Source organism: Musca vetustissima, unplaced genomic scaffold (genome assembly GCF_032173495.1).
Source record: "Musca vetustissima isolate MV318-11 ecotype Yass unplaced genomic scaffold, APGP_CSIRO_Mvet_v1 utg17137, whole genome shotgun sequence".
NCBI classification, from domain to species: domain Eukaryota; kingdom Metazoa; phylum Arthropoda; class Insecta; order Diptera; family Muscidae; genus Musca; species Musca vetustissima.
The window spans coordinates 210,828-231,857 of record NW_026880094.1 but is presented as its reverse complement, the minus strand read 5'-3'; the positions used below and the strand labels follow the sequence as shown (position 1 = coordinate 231,857).

The 21,030-nt window shown below is 35.3% G+C and overlaps 3 protein-coding genes across 3 annotated transcripts; all 3 read left to right on the top strand.

The window, feature by feature from the left end:
- Positions 1–481: 481 nt before the first annotated feature.
- LOC133325456 (venom allergen 3 homolog) lies at positions 482–8,795 on the top strand. The gene is made up of 3 exons (XM_061534219.1): positions 482–853; positions 956–1,473; positions 8,495–8,795. The coding sequence occupies exons 1-3, from the start codon at positions 482–484 to the stop codon at positions 8,793–8,795; spliced, it is 1,191 nt and encodes a 396-aa protein (XP_061390203.1).
- Positions 8,796–12,375: 3,580 nt separating this feature from the next.
- On the top strand, positions 12,376–15,819 carry LOC133325455 (antigen 5 like allergen Cul n 1-like; the record flags this gene model as incomplete). Its single annotated transcript, XM_061534218.1, has 4 exons — positions 12,376–12,395; positions 14,988–15,069; positions 15,132–15,517; positions 15,573–15,819. Coding segments are annotated over 4 exons (735 nt in total), but the record flags the coding sequence as incomplete, so codon positions are not given.
- Positions 15,820–19,122: 3,303 nt separating this feature from the next.
- LOC133325454 (antigen 5 like allergen Cul n 1-like) lies at positions 19,123–20,748 on the top strand. Its single transcript, XM_061534217.1, has 3 exons — positions 19,123–19,263; positions 20,024–20,415; positions 20,484–20,748. Exons 1-3 carry the CDS (start codon positions 19,123–19,125, stop codon positions 20,746–20,748), a joined length of 798 nt encoding a protein of 265 aa, XP_061390201.1.
- The last annotated feature ends 282 nt before the right edge of the window (positions 20,749–21,030 follow it).

The window sequence follows — 21,030 nt, the reverse complement described above, 5'->3', positions numbered from 1 at the left end:
AAACAAAACAAAGCAGAACCTTAATTAGATGCATCTCTTTTGTTTCACAGCAACATGTTGCGAAACATTTTTTAAAGATCTGTTCTATTCGACGTCGAGCATCATTATCAAATATTCACATTAGCATAACAATAGCTAGAGAAATTTGTTTTAGACTCTGTATCGATTTATTTTGATTAGAAATACCCAAAGCATTGCATGAATGCAAAACAGTTTGTATCTGTCCATCATCTTAGAACGTTCGTTGGTTCGATCGTTGAGGGTTTGAACGGGTTGTTTGCTTGTTTTGTAAAAACAAAATAACAAATCTAACTAAACAACAGCTTCAAGCAAGAAAAAAATTAAATAACCAAAATTGACGAAAAATAAACAAAAAATATAAATAAAAATATTTCCAATCAAACAAAGAAGAAATAATTAGTCAAACAAAAAAGTGTAAAAAATTATTACTAAATAAATGATGTGGAAATTTATAGTAACTATGATGCTATTAGCATCATCATTAAAAAGTTCGATGACACAGGAAGTTGCCACCGCCACTGTGATAACGACAACAACAACACCAACGGAAAGTTCAAATTTTACCAATAAATTGCAAACGGAAATTGAAGAAAAAAGAAGGGAAGATGAAAATTCCTCAATAACTGATATACCAGCAACAACAACAGAAATAGCAACAGTACTTAATGTAACACAGGACACCACTACAACAACAGAAGCAGCAGCAACAACGGCAGCACCAGTCAATAGTAACAAAATTGAGCTAATAACTGATGCTCCTCCATTAACGACAACCACAACGAAGATGACTAACCAGACCACAACCTCACACACTGATCCGCATACAGACGATGTAGGTCCTTTTACCACCACCCACACACCAACCTTCAGCACTACCACAACTGAGTCGCCAATAAGTTCATCTTCTTCTTCTCCTCCGACATCGTCGTCGTCCCCATCATCATCATCGCCTAACGTTACTTTGACCTCTGATCTGTATTGTAACCCCTCGCTGTGTGAATCATACAACGGCACCCACACACAAGTGTTGCCACACGTTGCTTGCCACAATCCTGGGCACTTTGCTGCAACCTGCGGTGCCCAACCACACCTGCTGCACATGAGCGAACGACGTCGTAATCTCATTTTGGCTTTGCATAATTTGGCACGTTCCCGCATAGCATCGGGTCAAGTGGCCGGTTACAAACCAGCCTCGCACATGCCACAAATTAAATGGGACACCGAATTGGAGCATTTGGCCACGTTGCACGTGCAACGTTGCAGCTTTACTCATGACCTGTGCCGCAATACGCCCCGCTTTCCCTACAGCGGCCAGAATATCGGTTACTATTGGATAAGACGTGAAATCAAGTCGCATTCTCGTCGCATGAAAAACTTTATTGTCAATTGGTTTAAGGAACACATCGATGCCAATCAATCATTCATTGATGCGTATCATTTGCATCCGGAGGGGTGAGTAGACTCAGTCACGAACATATGTGCATTCGTTTGTTTGTTCGATAAAATGGAAAGCCTTGATACTCTCTGAAAGGAAATGGTTCAGCCGCACATTTTCTGGCAAATTAAACTTCTTGTTTGAAAAAAGGAGAAATCTCCACTGCGAAAAAAAAGAATCGAAAACAATTCCCAGAATCCCAAAGCCTATTAATGTCGTGAAATTTCTTAAGCTCAACCAGAACACTTTCCATTGTGATCATTTGAAACACTTTCACACTTTTCGTATGAATAATTTATTAAACAAATTTAGTTTAGCGTATCATGCAAATTCTCAAATTCTGATTTTTTTAATGAAAAAACAAATCAAGCGTTGAAAGCGAATGGCTTTAACTGTCTCATAAATATCTTAATTTGCAAAGGAACAAGTCTAGTTTAGGGGCTCCACTCGGATCGCTTTGAAATTTTTACCGTAAGTAGTCCTCGTTGAGCTGATTACAGTGATATATATTTTATGTGGGGGAAATGCATACTTCCCGAGATATGGGCCTTGAAAGTTCGGAGAATATCCTATGGACAGGCGCACACATGGCTACGCAATACAAATCCTTTTTTAAGAGCAATTTTCAAATCAAATTTAAGGTTTTTTAAGTAGCCGGCCTTCGGCCGGGGCTTAAGACTTTCAACTATGGACAGACGCATACATGGCTACGCAATCCAAATCCTTTTTTAAGAGCAATTTCTAAACCAAATTTAGGTTTTTTTTAAGTAGCCGGCCTTCGGCCGGGGCTTAAGACTTTCACCTATGGACAGACGCATACATGGCTACGCAATCCAAATCCTTTTTTAAGAGCAATTTTCAAATCAAATTCAAGGTTTTTTAAGTAGCCGGCCTTCGGCCCGGGCTTAAGACTTTCGCCTATGGACAGGCGCATACATGGCTACGCAATCCTAATCCTTTTTTAAGAGCAATTTTCAAATCAAATTTAAGTTTTTTAAGTAGCCGGCCTTCGGCCGGGGCTTAAGACTTTCACCTATGGACAGGCGCACACATGGCTACGCAATACCAATCCTTTTTTAAGAGCAATTTTCAAATCAAATTTAAGGTTTTTTAAATAGCCGGCCTTCGGCCGGGGCTTAAGACTTTCAACTATGGACAGACGCATACATGGCTACGCAATCCAAATCCTTTTTTAAGAGCAATTTCCAAACCAAATTTAGGTTTTTTTAAGTAGCCGGCCTTCGGCCGGGGCTTAAGACTTTCACCTATGGACAGACGCATACATGGCTACGCAATCCAAATCCTTTTTTAAAAGCAATTTTCAAATCAAATTCAAAGTTTTCTAAGTAGCCGGCCTTCGGCCGGGGCTTAAGACTTTCACCTATGGACAGGCGCATACATGGCTACGCAATCCAAATCCTTTTTTAAGAGCAATTTTCAAATCAAATTCAAGGTTTTTTAAGTAGCCGGCCTCCGGCCGGGGCTTAAGACTTTCACCTATGGACAGGCGCATACATGGCTATGCAATCCAAATGTTTTTTCTTTCAATTTTAGTTAATATTATATAATTTTTAATGATATACTATATTTATTTTTAAAGCACTATTCAAACCCTTTAAAATGATACCCATATTGCTTTGGTGGCATTAGTAAAACGGCCGTTTTAACCAAGGTATATTCCAAACTTTCAAGGCCCATATCTCGGGAAGTATGCATTTCCCCCAAATAAAATATATATCACTGTAATCAGCACAACGAGGACTACTTACGGCAAAAATTTCAAAGCGATCCGGGTGGAGCCCCTAAACTAGACTTAAGCCAATATGAAAAACTAGAGACTGATTTAGAGATTCTATAAATAGAGAGAATTTCTCAATTGGAATATTTTTCAATATCTTGATCTATACTTTCAGACAGAAGTGAGCTTTTTTTGGAACTTTTTTAAAGTTTATCAAAAAATGTTAATTTTAAATAATATATATAGATTCAATATGATATATAGGTCCGAATATTCATATATATGGAGGCTTCAGGGAACGTTTTTCAACCTAATTGGCTTTAATTTTGTATTTAGGGTGCTTACAGGGTAGAAAATCTTCTTTTTTCAGCATTTATCTGGTAGGATAAACACATTTATCAAATTTTATACATAGCCTCTATAAAAAGGCTCCACTTCTTTGGGTACTTTTAACGTTTTAAAAGGATTTGCCTATTTACAATGAAGTAGTCAACATATATGAACATATGTTTGATATATTGTATTTGTTTTTCTATATTTTATATTTATATCAAAATAATTTGGAAAATGCATATGTGAATTTTGTAGACACTAACGACTCAATTTTAGTTATTTTCAACATTTTAAACTTATTCTCCCCTTCCACTGGCTGCAATTCATATTTCGGGCTCTGGTATGATAAACACATTTATCCAGAAAATGTTCTACATATGTCTATATTTGATATATTTGCCTAAAATGCTATGTATGTCTGACATAAGGACATAACCCATGTTCATGTTTTTTTTACAATGACATAGTCAACATATGAAAACTTGTTTGATACATTGTATTTGGCATTTATATCAAAATAATTTGGAAAATGCATATGCGAATTTTATAGACGCCAACGACCTGAAAAACTAAACAATGGAATGCAAAACATATCACAATCGAGTGAGTAGAGAGAGGGCAGTTATTAACAAGTGAAACATTAGACAAACAAACGGTTGTAAAACTAACAACCACCAAGTGAGGGGAAGATGATACCAACACAAAACATAGCCAATAAACGAATGGTGGTTTTGGTTTTTATTCTTCGGAAGAATGCATTTGTTTTTGTCAACAAGAGAGAGATAGAGAGAGGAAAAATGAGCGCAAATAGTAGCAAAGTAAAGTAAAGCGAAGTAGTAAATTAGTTTCAATATTAATAAAATATTTACATTTTTTTTTTTGTAAATCATATTTTAAATTTCTGTGGAAATACAAAGGAGTCAAAATTTACCATCCTAATGTGCTCAATCGCCACGTGACCAGTTATGTCCGTAAAACAGGCAACTATTTTCCTTTATTGTAATAAAAAACAGGGACCGAAAATAACAGTTATTTTTTAAAATGCGAACAAAATAATCTTCATGTTAGAGACATGGGACACTAATAGTGTCATATACCAATATATTCGTACTGAGGAGCCCATTGAGGATATTGAGTGATCTTGAGAAAACACTCTCAGTTCCCATGTTAAGGATTATTTTTTAACGGAAAAAATAAACGTTGATTTTTAACTGTTAAAAATGATTTTTATTTTTTCCGTCAAAAATAAAAGTCTTTTTGCGATTTTTATTTTTTCCGTCAGAAAATAAAAGTCTTTTTGGGATTTTTATTTTTTCCGTCAAAAATAACAGTCTTTTTGGGACTTTTATTTTTTCCATCAAAAATAAAAGTCTTTTTGGGATTTTTATTTTTTCCGTCAGAAAATAAAAGTCCTTTTGGGATTTTTATTTTTTCCGTCAGGAAATAAAACTCTTTTTATGTAAAGAAGTTTATACAACTTGTAATCAGTTAGAAAATTACAATTTATAAATCTCTGTCCTTATTACAATAAGTGTACACATAAGTAATCAAGATCAAAGGTAAAAAATATTTGTTATAAATTTTTAAAAAATAGTCTAGTGTACCAAATCATGAATATAAATTAAAGAATCATTCCCCTGACTATTAGGTCAAAGGTTATATAACTGGTACCAAACTCTATATGTTTATTTACGTAAAAAGACTTTTATTTTCTGACGGAAAAAATAAAAATCACAAAAAGACTTTTATTTTTGACGGAAAAAATAAAAATCATTTTTAACAGTTAAAAATCAACTTTTATTTTTTCCGTTAAAAAATAAATAATTAAAGTGGATTTTTTTTATTTAGGTCACATAATAACAGTTATTTTTTACCTGATTTGATATAAGTTATAACCGTTACGGTCCCTGATAAAAAACATGGACCGATATATCCTATTTTCAATACAAAACGTCCTAGCTATGGGACTTTAGTACACCATTTACTTAAAATCGGACGAAAGTATATATAGAGGCAATATGTAAATCTGAACCAATTTCAAGAAAACTTGACACACGAAAGTTTATAGTAACTTCAGTACATTGTACAAAATTGTGTGCGGGTCGGCCAATCTTTAGTGCACAATTTACATTAAATCGGACGAAATATATATTGGAGCTATATCTAAATCTAAACCGATTTTAACACATCATTCTGGATCCAATTCAGTACCCTATGGCAACCTTCGTGCAAATCGAAAGATGTATAAGGACTTTGGAGACCGATTTACCTTAAATCGGACGAAAATATATATGGGAGCTATATCTAAATCTGGACCGATTTTCACGAAACTTAGCACACATTATTCTGGACCTAATTCAGTACTCTATGCCAAGTTTCGTGCAAATCGAATGATATATAAAGACTTTGGTGCACCATTTACATTAAAACGGACGAAACTATATATGGGAGCTATATCTAAATCTCAACCGATTTTCTCGAAACTTGGCACAAATCATTCTGGACCTAATTCAGTACTCTGTGCCAAATTTCTTGCCAATCGAGAGATATAGAGGGGCTTTGGTGCCCCATTTACCTTAAACCGGACAAAAATATATATGGGAGCTATATCTAAATCTGAACCGATTTTTCCCAATTTCAATAGGGTTCGTCCTTAGGCCAAATAAGTAACTTGTGCCAAATTTCATCCAAATCGGATCATAAATGCGACCTGTACTTTGTTTACAATTTAACATCTACAGACGGACGGACATGCATAAACCGACTCATACAGTGATTCTATGCATATTCTCAAAAGGAACCATGTGTCTATCTCGTTTCCTTTTGCCTGTTACAAACATATGCACAAAGACATAATACCCTGTACCACAGTGTGGTGAAGGGTATAAAAATTGGAAAAAATATCGATATGTCGCCGATTTTAATGTTAAGGATAGCAAGTGCACACAACTTCGTTTGCGCCTTTTGAAGTGGGGTATTTTCCATTCGTTTAAATATTACAATTTAAAATTACATGTCGTTTCAATAAATCAATCTTTGACCACGAATTTCATATTATTTCGTACTATTTATACCCTGAACCACAGTGTTTTGTCATTTTGTAACAGGCAGAAGAAATCGAGATATACCCATAATTCCATTGGGAAAACGCGTAGAATCACTTTCTGAGTCGATTTAAGCATGTCCGTCCGTCTGTCCGTCCGACTGTTGATGTTAAATTGTGAACAAAGTACAGGTCGCATTTATAATCCGATTTGGAGGAAATTTAGTACAGTTCATTTTTTGGACGAACCCTATTGAAATTGAAGAAAATCGATTCAGATTTAGATATCCCATATATATTTTCGACCGATTTTATGTACATGGTGAAAAGATATAAAGATACTTTATATCTTTGCCCGAAATTTGGCACAGCTAAATGGATTCAGATTTAGATATAGCTCCCATATATATATTTTTAACAGTGCAACATACAGAATAGCGTGTGTCAAGTTTTCTTTAAATCGATTTACAAAATTTAGCATAGATTGCTGAATGGCATGTGTTAGTCGGTTTACATATAAATAAAGATCACATGATTAAGTTCCTTCAGAAGGAGTAGATTAATTAGTCTCATATTCGGACTTGATCTAGGCTTGGTAAAGAAAATAGGTTGTGCAAATTTAAAATATTAAAAAAATTTAACATTTGTGGTTGAGGTACCAGAAGAAGTGGACCAATGGGTCCCATCTTCCAACTTGATAATATTATCAAAAAATTGTTTGCAAAATTTTTTGTACAAAAAGGAAGGTCCAATATTCCCCATCTTCCAACTTGAACTAAAGTTTGAAGACATATTACGATGTGCAATGTTTGGACGAATTCGGTTACTCCAGTTGAGTGACAGACATTTGTAAATTGACTCCAAACCAAAATTTCGATAAGGCACATTTTTTTCCATATCAAAGGGTGAGGGTATAAAAAGTATTTAAAATGTTTAAATATGTTTTTAGATTATAAGAACTATTAAAAAATTATAGTTGACCTTCTGATCAAAAAGAAAAATGTTTTAGAGGCTGTCTAACCAATAAACAGTGATTTTATATAGAATATTTGTAGAGGACCATCAGTCAATATTTATAGGTGACTATAAGAAAAATGCTTTTAGAGGAATGTCAGTCATAAGAATGAAATTTTAAAAGAATAATTTTATGCGGATTATCCCTACAATAACCGTGGAGATTTAAACGCTGTTTAGAGGGTTATAAGAAGTATAAGCGTGGATTTGTTAATGAATATTTCAATAGAACCATCCCTATAATAAGCTTGGCTTTTTTAAATAATATTTCTAGATTAATATCAAAAGCATAAACGCGTCTTCCGAATCTAACACCCCATTTACGTATTCTAATATAGATTTTCAAACTCATCAGAACTAGTTCAAATAATTTCATTACATAAATGTGTGTATTACCTTTCTAATTACAATACTATTACAATTCAATCAAAGCATAGAACACTTTTATTTTTTGTATTGTATTACAAACAGACCGGAAAAGTAGCAGGCGTCAAATCATTAAACGCTTTTCGTAGAGGTGTTACACAAACAAATCTATTCAAATAGAACTCCATTGTTTAGATGACCCGAGGCATGACAGTTTGCAACACTTAATTTTCTATTGTTTTACAATATTAAACTTTTACCGTGTTGTACAATAATTACTCATCGTAATCGTAAACAGGGAAAAGTTAGTTGGAATTAAAGGTAACATAATAAAAATATGCTATATATTATACTATACAAAGTGTAAAAACATATAACTATCAAAAAAAAAAAAAATATGTTTTATGGACTAAGGGATAAGGAGGCAGATTCGTATATATGCAATTACATCACTGTGTACCAAAGAGACGGATATTTTTTTAAAATGTTTTATTTAAACCAATCTTTAAATATATTAAAATGTCTATTTATTTCCATTTTTCAGCAAGAAAATTGGTCACTTCACACAAATGGTAGCCGATCGTGTACATCGTGTCGGTTGTGCTGCAATTCGTTATCATGAACCGGATCAACCACTGGATACTAAATTCCTAATGACCTGCAATTATGATTATACAAATATCTATACGGAACCAATATATCAGAGTGGACCACCAGCATCGAAATGTGCCTATAATATAAGTGAAGAATATCCGGCTCTATGCGATTGGAAAGAAGCTAACTATGAATATGAAATTGAAGACGAAGTGGCGGAGAATGCCACATTTAATGATGTACGATATTAATGATGTTCGTTGTCGACAACGACAACGATTCGATGATAAATAGTATATGTGATAATTATTATTGATTTGGTTTAAGTTTATTTAGTTAGTTAAATATTTGTTAAAGAGTAATTATAAGAGTGATGTGAATGTGACATATTGTAGTAATTAAATAATCGCAAGATAAAAATATAACGGAAATTCAAAACACAAAAAGCCCAAAACTCAATTCCGTTTTTAGTGCTGTTGTGGTGTTATGGCGAGTGACTTACTCACGCCCAGCTGAAATCTTGAAATTTTACATGTGGAACATTATTTGCGGTTCGATTAGTTATAAGGCTTAATTTTTAGAACATTGTACCATAAGAGTTAATACAAAATATAATTTAAGAGACTAGCGAGAAAAGAGTGTCCGTACAAACATACGAGTTCCCCAAAGTGAGTTACTCGAAATGTAAAATGCGGTGAGACTATCAATCGGTATTGAGAGATTACCTCTTTTAGTGGCTTACTGATCCGAGGTTCATTAAATGATGTGTACATGAAAGCAAAGTTACAGCATTATGAAGTATTCCCATATCGATGCTTCCAGGAAGTCTTTATTAGCGACAAGGACTGTCAGAAATTAATTTCAAGAAAGAGTTCTGACAAAAGCAGAGGTATGGGAAACATTAAGAATCTCAATTAGGTTTGTCAGAGGCTACTGAGGTCCTATCCTAACAAGTTAGTGAAAATGTAACTTATGTATTTGGCAACGGAGAGGCCAAGAATGGAGTTTATAGACTAACGGCTCTTTTTGAAACTTATACTAAAATGTCTATAACAGTTTTCATATAGCATGGGAAGAGGTTCGAGGGGTTGAGAATTCCTAGAAGTGCACAAAAATAACCAAATGCTAATACATTTGGTACCATTGTTAACGGGTGAATGAGTAGAGCTTGAAGCCTGCAAATTAGATCACTTTTGGTGCATAAAGTAAGAAAAGTACTGAATGGTACTAAATTAAGTACAATAGTTGGTGGGTGGACGAATAGAACAATAATACTTAAATTAAAAGTAACATACGCTATTGGTGTTTACGATTCAATGAAGAGGCTGTATTAGCCAATACGTACTAAATGACCCTAAAATTAGTCTTTACATGCGGTATTGAAAAGTGGTGTATAGGGCTAAGGTAAGAATGTGTTAATTCATTATAATAAAGTACGAACATTTCCAAATATTAATATTTATACCCTACACAACTATGTTGTGATGGCATTATAGCTTTGTGCAGCCCCAAAAGTTTGTAACGCCGCGAAATATTGGTCCTAGACCCAACTTTAAGTATACCGATCGTCATATCTCGACTAGCTGAGACGATCTAGACATGTGTATCCGTCCGTCCGTCTGCCCATTACAATTTGTCAACACGATACAGGCTACAGTTATGGACCAATCTTCACGACATTTTGCATGTAGGATGGGTTCTGGCCAATGAAGACCCCTATTGTTTTTGAAAAAGATCGGTTAATATTTAGGGGATGAAATGGACCAAAAACTTTATTTTTGTCGGTTTTTCTGGTCGCCCAAGAGGCCGCAATTATGACCCAAACACCGGAGAAGGGGATCGGGGCAGAGAATAAGCATGCATGTTTTGATAAAGATCGGTCAATATTTAGCGGGTCAAGTGAACCCTGACTTTTGTGTGAAAAATTACAAAATTTGCATTCTATGGCATATATATTTACCGCTGAAGAACATAGACCAGAGAAGTTGATAGTATATCCAAGAGGAGTGGTTGGCCTTTAAATTGATACCAATTACATTGTCGTATGTACTCGGATGTGGGAGTTACATTAAAATATTTACAGGTACTTACGTACTGAGATATTATTTAGTAACCCATTACCACACTAGAAGGCGAAAATATAGCGCTGATCGATTTTAAAGTTTCCATGAGGTTCAGGTTATGGTCAAGGACAACGCCTATGCCACAATTATAAGCAGAATGTTACACTGGAGAATGAATCTGGCCAACTAATTTGATGGGCTTTTGTAATAATCTGTCACTATTCAGCGGGTCAAGTCAACCAAGACCTTTCTGTGTAAAATGAAAAAATGGATATTATGATATACAACATAATTCGAAAAAGATGTCATGGCAAAAAATAGGAGCTATTGACCTCTAATCGGTTAAGAGGGTGCAAATAGATATAAATCTGCAGAAAGTTAGAGTTCCGTGGTAGTTGTGTAGGGTATCATATGGTCGGCCCCGTCCGACTATACTGCTCCACTCACTGGTTTTTTTACATTTAATAGTGGTTCGCTATGAATGTATAACTTACCGAAGGTGGTAAGTATTAAAGTGTTCAAAATGTTACTAAACTTCATATGAAACGATATTCGGGTTCTCAATACATAGAAAACACCTATTTTTGTAACGATGTCATCCGAATTCAGACATTGTGAAGGTGTTAGCCACCTAATAAAAGAGTAAAGTAATTGACTGACTTACGGCGGAAGCTAGAATCTTGATTTGGGGTAGGAGTCTCTCTTGGTCCAAATGTGTCAGATAAGGCAGGGTTTTTGGAAACACATTTAGTACACGAAAAGTACTAAATGTGTTTCCATTTGTATTTTGCGAACCGATAGAGCTAGAACTCTTAAGTATCCAAAAAGTACTAGAATGTACTAAATTTGGTACAATTTCGTAGCATGTGAATGGATAGACCTAAAAACTTGAAATTTGAAATGGGAATTAAGGTTGGGCAGAAGGGTCGATATACGGAGGTGATTTTGAAAGCGTGTACTCTCGTATATGAAAAGTACAAAACTGTACTAAATTTGGTACAATTTGAATTTGAAGAAACGGATGGAGCAGGAATCCTGAAATTTGAAATCAACATTACCGTTGGTACAATTTGAATTTTGGAAGAACCGATAGAAAAGGAATCCTGAAATATGGAGTTAGTATCACTGTAAATTTGGCATAATTTTAATTATGGATAGAGCTGGAATCCTGAAATTTGGAGTTGGGGTGTAAGATTGGAATATGTAGGAAATTTTTGGAAATTTGTACTAATGTGCATTAAATGGTAGTAAAAGTTGATTTGGGTGAACCGATAAAGCTGGAATCCTGAAAGTGGGAAATAATATTTCCATTGGTTGTATGATATAGGTAGTTTTGAAAATTCGTACATATGTGTACTTAATTTGGTACAATTTGAATTTTTGGTGAACCGATAAAGTTGGAATTTTCCAAAATTGGAGTTATGATTACTGTTGGAGTGTAGGATTGGAGTACATAGGAAGTTTTGGAAATTCATACCAATGTGTTTTAAATGGTACTAAATTTGGTAAAATTATATTCGGGCTGGAATCATGAAATTGCGAAATATGATTTCTATTCGTTTTATATTAGTGTGTACTAAATGGTAATAAAAATTAAAATTTGGGTTAACCTATTGAGATCTAATCATGAAGTTTGGAATTGGTTTTGAAAATAAGTAATTACGAAAGGTAATAAATGATAACAAAATTGTGTAGTGGTGAGATTATGAGGTAGTTTTAAAAATACGTACTATAATATAACAAAGAAACAAAATGGTACTAAATTGTAATTATGGTCAGTATTGGTGTGTAGGTTGATTAGCTCTTCTGGCTATGCAGTTCTCTGTGAAAATAAATGATAGATAATTCTCACGTTCGCTAACGACATATCCTAACATTTTCTAGAAAAATTATCTGAAGTGTGACATTTCGAGTCCAAAATACAGAAAATATACAATACCACGTCCACGTTTTGACATAGCCCCGTGTACAGGTGTCATCCAATTTTGTGATGGTCTTATGCTCATCTTCAAACGAAAGTGGTTTGTCATTTAGCGTTTTGGTGGGCAGAAAAAAAATTTCTTCAAAGAAAAATTTCAGCATAGGACCCTGTTTTTAAATAGTGATAATATAAAGATCCCTACCTTTTTATACCCTTCACCACACTGTGGTACAGGTTTGTAACAGGCAAAAGGAAACGAGATAGACCCATAGTTCCTTTTGAGAATATGCATAGAATCACTTTCTGAGTTGATTTATGCATGTCCGTCCGTCCGTCTGTTGGTGTTAAATTGTAAACAAAGTACAGGTCGCATTTATAAACCGATTTGGATGAAACTTGGCACAGCTCATTTGTTTGGCCCAAGGACGAACCCTATTGAAATTGGGAAAAATCGGTTCAGATTTAGATATAGCTCCCATATATAGTTTTCTCCGATTTTATGTAAATGGTGCACCAAAGTCTCTATATATCTTTCGATTTGCACGAAATTTGGAATAAGGGACTGAATAGAGCCTAAAGTAATGTCTGCCAAGTTTGGAGAAAATTGATCCAGATTTAGATATAGCTCCCATATATAGTTTCGTCCGACTTTATGTAAATTGTACACCAAAGTCCCTAAATATCTTTCGATTTGCACGAAATTTGGCACAGCATACTGAATTAAGCCTAGAATAATGTGTGCTAAGTTTCGTGAAAATCGGTCCAGATTTAGATATAGCTCCCATATATAGTTTCGTCCGATTTCATGCAAATGGTGCACCATTTGCACGAAATTTACCGTAACGTACTGAATTGAGCCTAGAGGAAGGTCTGCCAAGTTTCGAGAAAATCGGTCCAGATTTAGATATAGCTCCCATATACTGTTTCGTCTGATTTCATGTTAATGGTGCACCAAAGTCCCTATATATATTTCGATTTGCACGAAATTTGGCATAATTAGGCTGATAGGAACAAATCGTACTGAAATTAGTATAACCAAACCTGTGGCAAGTTTCGTTGAAATCGCTCCATATGTGGATATAGCTTCCACATATATTTTCGCTTGATTTTAAGTAAATGGTGCATCCAGATTGTCAGATTGACATGAACTTTTGCACAACGTACAAAATTGAGCATAGAATAACGTTGCGTTTTCTAGAAGTACATACATAGCCCAACGATTTACATACTTTTGTCCCATTGTAACAAACGAATGACATGTTTATGCTTAGATATAGGTAGATTCACATTTAGATAAATATTGCATATTTTATTTCATCCAATTTCATGTTAATAGTCCTGTTTAATATACCCATAGTGGTGAAGGGTAACATATAGTCGGCCCCGTCCGACTTTACTACTTTCCTTACTGGTTTTGTATGTTGATGATCCTAGACGCATTTTCCAACCACTTCGGTTTAAAGTCATTTCGGGTTTTAGGTGGGTAAAAGTTTTAGGTGGGAAGGTCCTAATTACCCTGAATCTGTAATTTGGTATTTCGTATTCTCAGATGCATAGCATAAATGTACATACTCCACAATCGTAGATTTGTAGAGTAATATCAGAAGCAAAACCGTCAATTTGTTAACTAATATGTTTATTAAAGTTCTATTCTAAAGGGACAGACTATCCATACAATTAGCTTGAAATGTTTAAAGAATATTTTATAGGAGCGTCTTACAATAAGTGTCTCACATTTAAATAATATCCTAAAATAAGGGTCAATTTTGTACAGAATATTTTTAGAGGACCTTCAGCAAATTTTTATTTCGTCATATAGCATCCACTTAAAGGCCCAAGTTCGCCCCATCGGAGCGATCGGGCAAATATATCGGATTGGGAAATAATGTTCATTAAATCTAGGAAGAATTAATGAGGGGTTTCACCAATTGTAGAGTCTGTCCCTGGTAAAAGTAAATGAGTGTAAAATGAAATCACATAAGTTTTGACACTGTTTCTGTTTTCAAATCTGGCAATACTATGAAGGTTAATTTTTAATAGCCCATGTGACGGAAAATTTTTTAAGGTAGTGAAATAATTTTTTAAGGTCAAAATAATTGAAATCGCTTTTGCAAACGGATCTATTATAATTTGGAATTCACAAGGACACATATCAGAAATTTTTGAGAATATTTAATATTGCTCTGTATCGTAATAAATTGAATCCATTATTGTAATAAAATATATCATCCTTATTCAATAACCCTATTTCATTACAATGATCTGGATATTACAAAGAACCAGAAAAACCATTATAAATACAGGTGTTATGATTGCGATTTTTCATTATTTCCATATTGGCGTGAGTAGGAAATATTAATAGCTTTCAGCAGTTAAATATTGCAACTGGAAACACAAAAAAACATGGCTTTGAACTTCAATATATTTAAAATATTAATTTTAGTTTTGAGTGTTTTTAGTATAGCCAAGTCTATAAATTATTGCAGTAAAAATTTGTGTCAAGATAAGACACACATTGCCTGCAATAACAATGGGGTAAGAGTACACGACATTTACTACAAATTTTTGTAAGTCATTGCAATTGTGTTTTTCATCGCTCGCAGAGTTTTAGTCCACGATGTGAAAATCCCAAAATAGTGACAATAACTCCCAAAATACGCGATTTCATTGTGAATCGTCACAATCAGCTGCGTAATCAAATAGCCAAGGGGTTTCCACCATTTAAACCGGCCGCCCGCATGGCCACAATGCGTTGGCATGGGGAATTGGCCAGATTGGCTGAGTTAAATGTACGCCAGTGTGCAATGATTCATGATGAGTGTCGTAACACGGATGCATTTAGATATGCGGGACAAAATCTGGGTGAAATTCGTTCAAGTCGTGCAATAGATGTCTTAAAGGCTTTGAAGTTTCAAATTCAGTCGTGGTTTGATGAATACAAAGATACCCCGGTGGATTTGATTGATAAGTTTAGATCGTTGGAGAGTGGGTAGGTATTGCGGACATACGTTACTATTATGGGTTTTTAATACATTTTATTTCAGGGCACAAATCGGTCACTTTACTGCCATAATTCAGGATAAATCTACGCATATTGGCTGTGCTATTATGCATCAGACTTTACTCACCGGTAGACATCATCAATTACTGGCTTGTAATTATGCCTACACTAATGTTCTACACAGACCTGTGTATGTAACCGGAAGAAGTGCTAGTAAATGTACCACAGGTACCAATGCAAATTATACTTCGTTATGTTCTGTCAATGAAAAATATAGTTTGGTACCTTAGATGGTATTTATAATTGAATAAATAACAAATTAATAAAATGTAAACAAAATTAAATAAAAAATATCAGTTGGTTTAGCCGATGAGAATTATCATGGGCCGCAAGTTCACCCATAAGAACTATAAAAAAGGGTTGAGCCGTCGGTTTAGTTGCCCACACTCGGAAAAAACCAATACAATGAAAAAAAAACAACAACGAAAAAGCGAAATTCTTCTACATCAGCCTCATTTGCGCCCCTGATCCGACCAAAGACCTATTTTACGAGCGCCTAGGAACAGCATATGAGCGCTGCTCTGGTCATGACATTAAAAATCTGCTAGGGTATTTTAATGCAAAAATTGGAAGGGAAAATATTTTTGGAAAATTCAGCCTTCATGAAGAAACATCCGACAACGACAGCAAAAAACATGGTAGTTAGCAGCACCAGATTCAAGCATCACGATATACACAAGGCCACCTGGATTTCTCCTGATCAAGCAACGAGAAATCAAATTGATAATGTTGTGATAGACAGTGTTTTAGACGTTAGATATATCCGAGGAGTTAACATCGATTCGGATCATTACCTTTTGGCATCCAAGGTTCGCACCCGTCTTAGTGTAACAGCAAAGGCTTGATCTAATGTAACACGGAAATTTGACGTCGAAAAGCTGCAAACACAACACATAACAGAAGCCTACTCCGCTCAACTTGCCCACCTGCTTGAGGAAAGCACTCCTTGTTCCAATAATAAAATAGAAGCACAATGGCAAAAAATTGCCCACTCCCTATAAACTGCAGCAAAAGCAACACTTTGGTACCGAAAACCACCATCAAGAAACCCATGGTACGATCAGGAGTGTCGTAATGCTACTGATTTGAAAAACGCAGCGTATAGGGCAACCCTGCAGACAGTAACAACACGTAATGCGAGGGAGAATTCTCGGGAGAAAAGGAGAAACGAATTTTCAGAAAGAACAAGAAAAACGTGAGCGCGAGAAAATCAAGATGTACAGGAATCAGAATCAAGTCCGGATATTTGACCAACAAGGCACATCCTCCCGTAGCGATGAAGATGGAAACCTGGTAACGTATACAGAGAGCTTGCTGAGGATCTGGAAGGAAAATTTTGAAAATAGTGGCGGTGAAGAAGATACCCCAGAACCAATAAGAGATAACGGGATATATTGTATGCCACGTAACCAAGATGAGGTCAGAATAGCAATCAATCGGCTGAAAAATAATAAATCAGCAGGTGCCGATGGGTTACAAGCCGAACTATTAAAGACTGGTGGTCGGATGCTGGTAAGGAGCATGCACCAACTGATTAGAACAATCTGGCTAGAGGAATACATGCCAATTTATTGGAATCTCAGCATCCTGTGTCTCGTGTACAAAAAAAGGGCACTAGGCAATATGTACCAACTATAGAGGAATTAGTATCATTCGCCTCGCATATAAAATCTGGATAGCACTTTCTTTGTGAACGACTGAAGCCTAGGATCAATGACATTATTGGATCATACCAATGCGGCTTGAGACCTAGAAAATTAACCATAGACCAGATTTTCACACTGCGCCAAATCCCGGAAAAAAATCCCACGAAATATACATCGACACATTCCACCTATTCGTCGACTATAAAGTTGCATTCAACAGCCCTATCCGTTCAGAGGTATTTAAAGCCATGTCAACGTGCGGCAATCCTGCAAAATTAATACGGCTATGCAGGATAACTTTTAGTGGCACAAGGTCAGAAGTTAAAGTCGGAACGGACCTGTCGGAGCCCTTTAATTCCGAACGAGGATTCAGACAAGGTGACAGTTTGTCGTGTGACCTATTTAACATGCCGCTGGATAAGGCCATACGAGGGGCAAAGGTGAACAAAAAAGGCACTCTTTACACCAAACAACACATATTACTCGAACTTTGAGAGCGGTAACAGTCAACTTTGAACAAATTGAGAAGGAGTCTGCCAAAGTTAGTCTGGCAGTAAAAGACGAGAAGACCAAACTGATGGTGTCAACGCGAAAGACGTCCAGTAGACTCGGACCAACTGTGGAATTTGATAATTACAGCTTCGAGGTAGTTAACGATTTTATATACCTTGGTACCGCTTCTGGGGTTGTTTGAGAGAAAATGTCTCCGTAAGATCTACGGTCCGATCTGTGTCGACAGTGAATATCGGCGTCGAATAAACCACGAGCTTTACAATCTATACGCGGACATCGACATAGTCAGTCGTATCGAGCTGCAGCGACTACGGTGGCTAGGCCATGTTGTGCGAATGAATGAGAATGCCTCAGCTCAAAAGGCATATGAAAGCGAGCCTACTGATGGTTCACGCAGAAGGGGAAGGCCATGAATTAGATGGAAAGACCAAGTAGAAGACAGCATCTCGGAACATGATCTTTCAAATTCTACGAATAGTTACAATGTATGTACAATATTTCAATGCTCTGTCTATCTTATGATAAAGATTATAAAAATAGTTTATTATTAATAAAATATTTAACTTTTAAAATGAAATATTCGATGTTCAACAAAAAATCTCTTTCTAATATAGCCATATTCTTCACAAATACGGCATGGCAATTACTACGTCTTTACTGTTAATTAGTGTATGGATTGCTAGAATAAAGAGAAATGTTGTCATTTTCCTATTTATTATTGCTTAAAATAAAATTTAAATAAAATATAATTTCATTTATTTCAATTAAAAGAAAATTAATATTTATTTTAAATTGCTTGAAGATTCTATGAATTTATCTTACCGAAGTACAGTTGAACCTGGCTTATGAAGTTGACATTGTCATTGCTATATGAAAAAACAGAGCGGAACTTTTCAACATTAGTCACTTCAAGGTTCATATTAAATTGAAAATATAAATCTGAAAATCTTGACTAGCACAAAATAGAACAATTTTAAATTTTTAGGTTTTTAATTATCTCCTCTTTTATAAACATTTTGGGACAACCAAGTCGCAACAATCAATGTTTTACTGTATTTGATGGTTCATTAATTTACCCCCAACGTCATTGAAACAGAAATGGGTGATCTTATAAATTTGTATATATTGGAACAAAAGATGATTTATTTGATGTACGTTTTATGTGGTGTATTTACTTTGGTCTATTTAACGCCTAACTTTTGTGTTGTTAAAGAATTCTAAAACAATTGCTTAAATATCAGAGTAAACAATACTAAATATATCGAATGAAATATGTATTTTTTATATTTTCCAAGAAAGGAAGTATAAAAGTATAAACATATGTTATTTTTCGAACATTTGTCAGTAAATATTTCGATAGAACGACACAAGAAAATGTTGGCCTTCAATAAACGGTGTTTGGTGATTTTGTTAGTATTCATATTGGGTACTTTGGATTATTGTACGGCAACGAATTATTGTGATCCTGATTTGTGTTATGGCCTTGAGGGACACATCGGATGTAATCATAATGGGGTAAGTAGGTGGAAGTTGGGAAAAATAAAAAATAATTTTTTGTAAGAAGTAATAAATTTAAAGTGATTTGAACTGATCTCAAAATTGCCGAGTCCCAATACAATAAATGTAAAAACTCCACGTCAGTTCGTTTAAAAAATGGAAGGTAACCTGATCTCAAAATTGCCGAGTCTCAATACAATATATGTAAAACCTCCACGTCATCTCGTTTCCAAATACCCCCTTCAGCTCGTCTATAAAGACTCCCTTCAGCTCGTTTATAAAGACTCCCTTCAGCTCGTCTATAAAGACTCTCGTAAGATCGTCTATAAAAACTCCCTTCAGCTCCCCTACATAGACTCCCTCCAGTTCAACTAAAAAGACTCCCTTCTGGTCGTCTCCAAAGACTCCCGTCAGTCTATAAAAGACTGCCTTCAGCTCCGCTATAAAGACTCTCTTCAGCTCCGCTATAAAGACTCCCTTCAGCTCCGCTATAAGACTTTCAGCTACTAAAAAGACTCCCTTCTGGTCGTCTCCAAAGACTCCCGTCAGTCTATAAAAGACTGCCTTCAGCTCCGCTATAAAGACTCTCTTCAGCTCCGCTATAAAGACTGCCTTCAGCTCCCCCATGGAAACTCCCCTCAGCTCGTCTCCAAAAACTCCCTTCAGCTCGTCCATTTTAAGTTCCACTTTTTCAGTTCAATTCCTCATCTTCTCGCCTCAAAAGATCCCATTTCGCCTCTATTCCCTTCTCCTATATTATTGTGTTTTTTTATTCTAGGAATTTGCCTCCACATGTTATCCCGATGCAAAAATAATACCCATCGATGAAAATTTACGCGAAGACATTGTTCGTAAACACAATGAATATCGTAATCTTGTTGCGGCTGGCTTTGATAGATTTGCACCAGCCTCACGAATGGCCAAAACACATTGGAATGATGAATTGGCCCAATTGGCTGAGCTGAATGTCAAACAGTGTGAAGCTAAACACGATTTGTGTCGTAACACCGATCAATTCAATTTTGCTGGACAAAATATTGCGGTGCGCTATTTTTGGAATGATCAGTTTGATGCCGGTGCAACAGCTCTCGATCAAATCGATCAATGGTTTGATGAATATAAATTGGCATCAATGAAGGATATTCGTGAATATAGAACACCTAGTGATGGGTAAGTGAATAAAAATTCGCTATCATAAAAATTCATCATTATTAAAATTGTAAATTATTTTTTTACAGCACTGTTATTGGTTCCTTTACTGCAATGGTCCAAGAAATGGGAACAGGCATCGGCTGTGCAATATTGCAACAGACAGGTGAACAGGGTATTGTCCAGCAAATATTGACCTGTAATTATTCCTATATTAATATCGAAGGATTGCCTGTCTATGGTATTGGAGCACCTACCAGTCATTGTACCACAGGTCCCGATGCAACATATACTTCGTTGTGCAGCGACAATGAAGTATATGAGGTGAATGATATTCCTCATTATCAAGATTAAAAAAATAGATAAGTAAATATGGTAGAGGATATTTAATTAAAAAAAATAAAATAATTTTCAAACGAGCAACTAAAATATATATTTGTATACCAAAGTACGATGAAGCACAACGCCCAGACTCTTAGGTTGGAAAAGTTTTGTTATTAACAGCAATATACTGATTATTGTCCGGCACATACAAATCGTTGATATGTCAGAACATGCACCTCTACTTAAAGTGTTCTGCCAAATTATAGCATCTTCAGAATGCCGCAAAACTTTCATAACACAAATGGGAGAGGA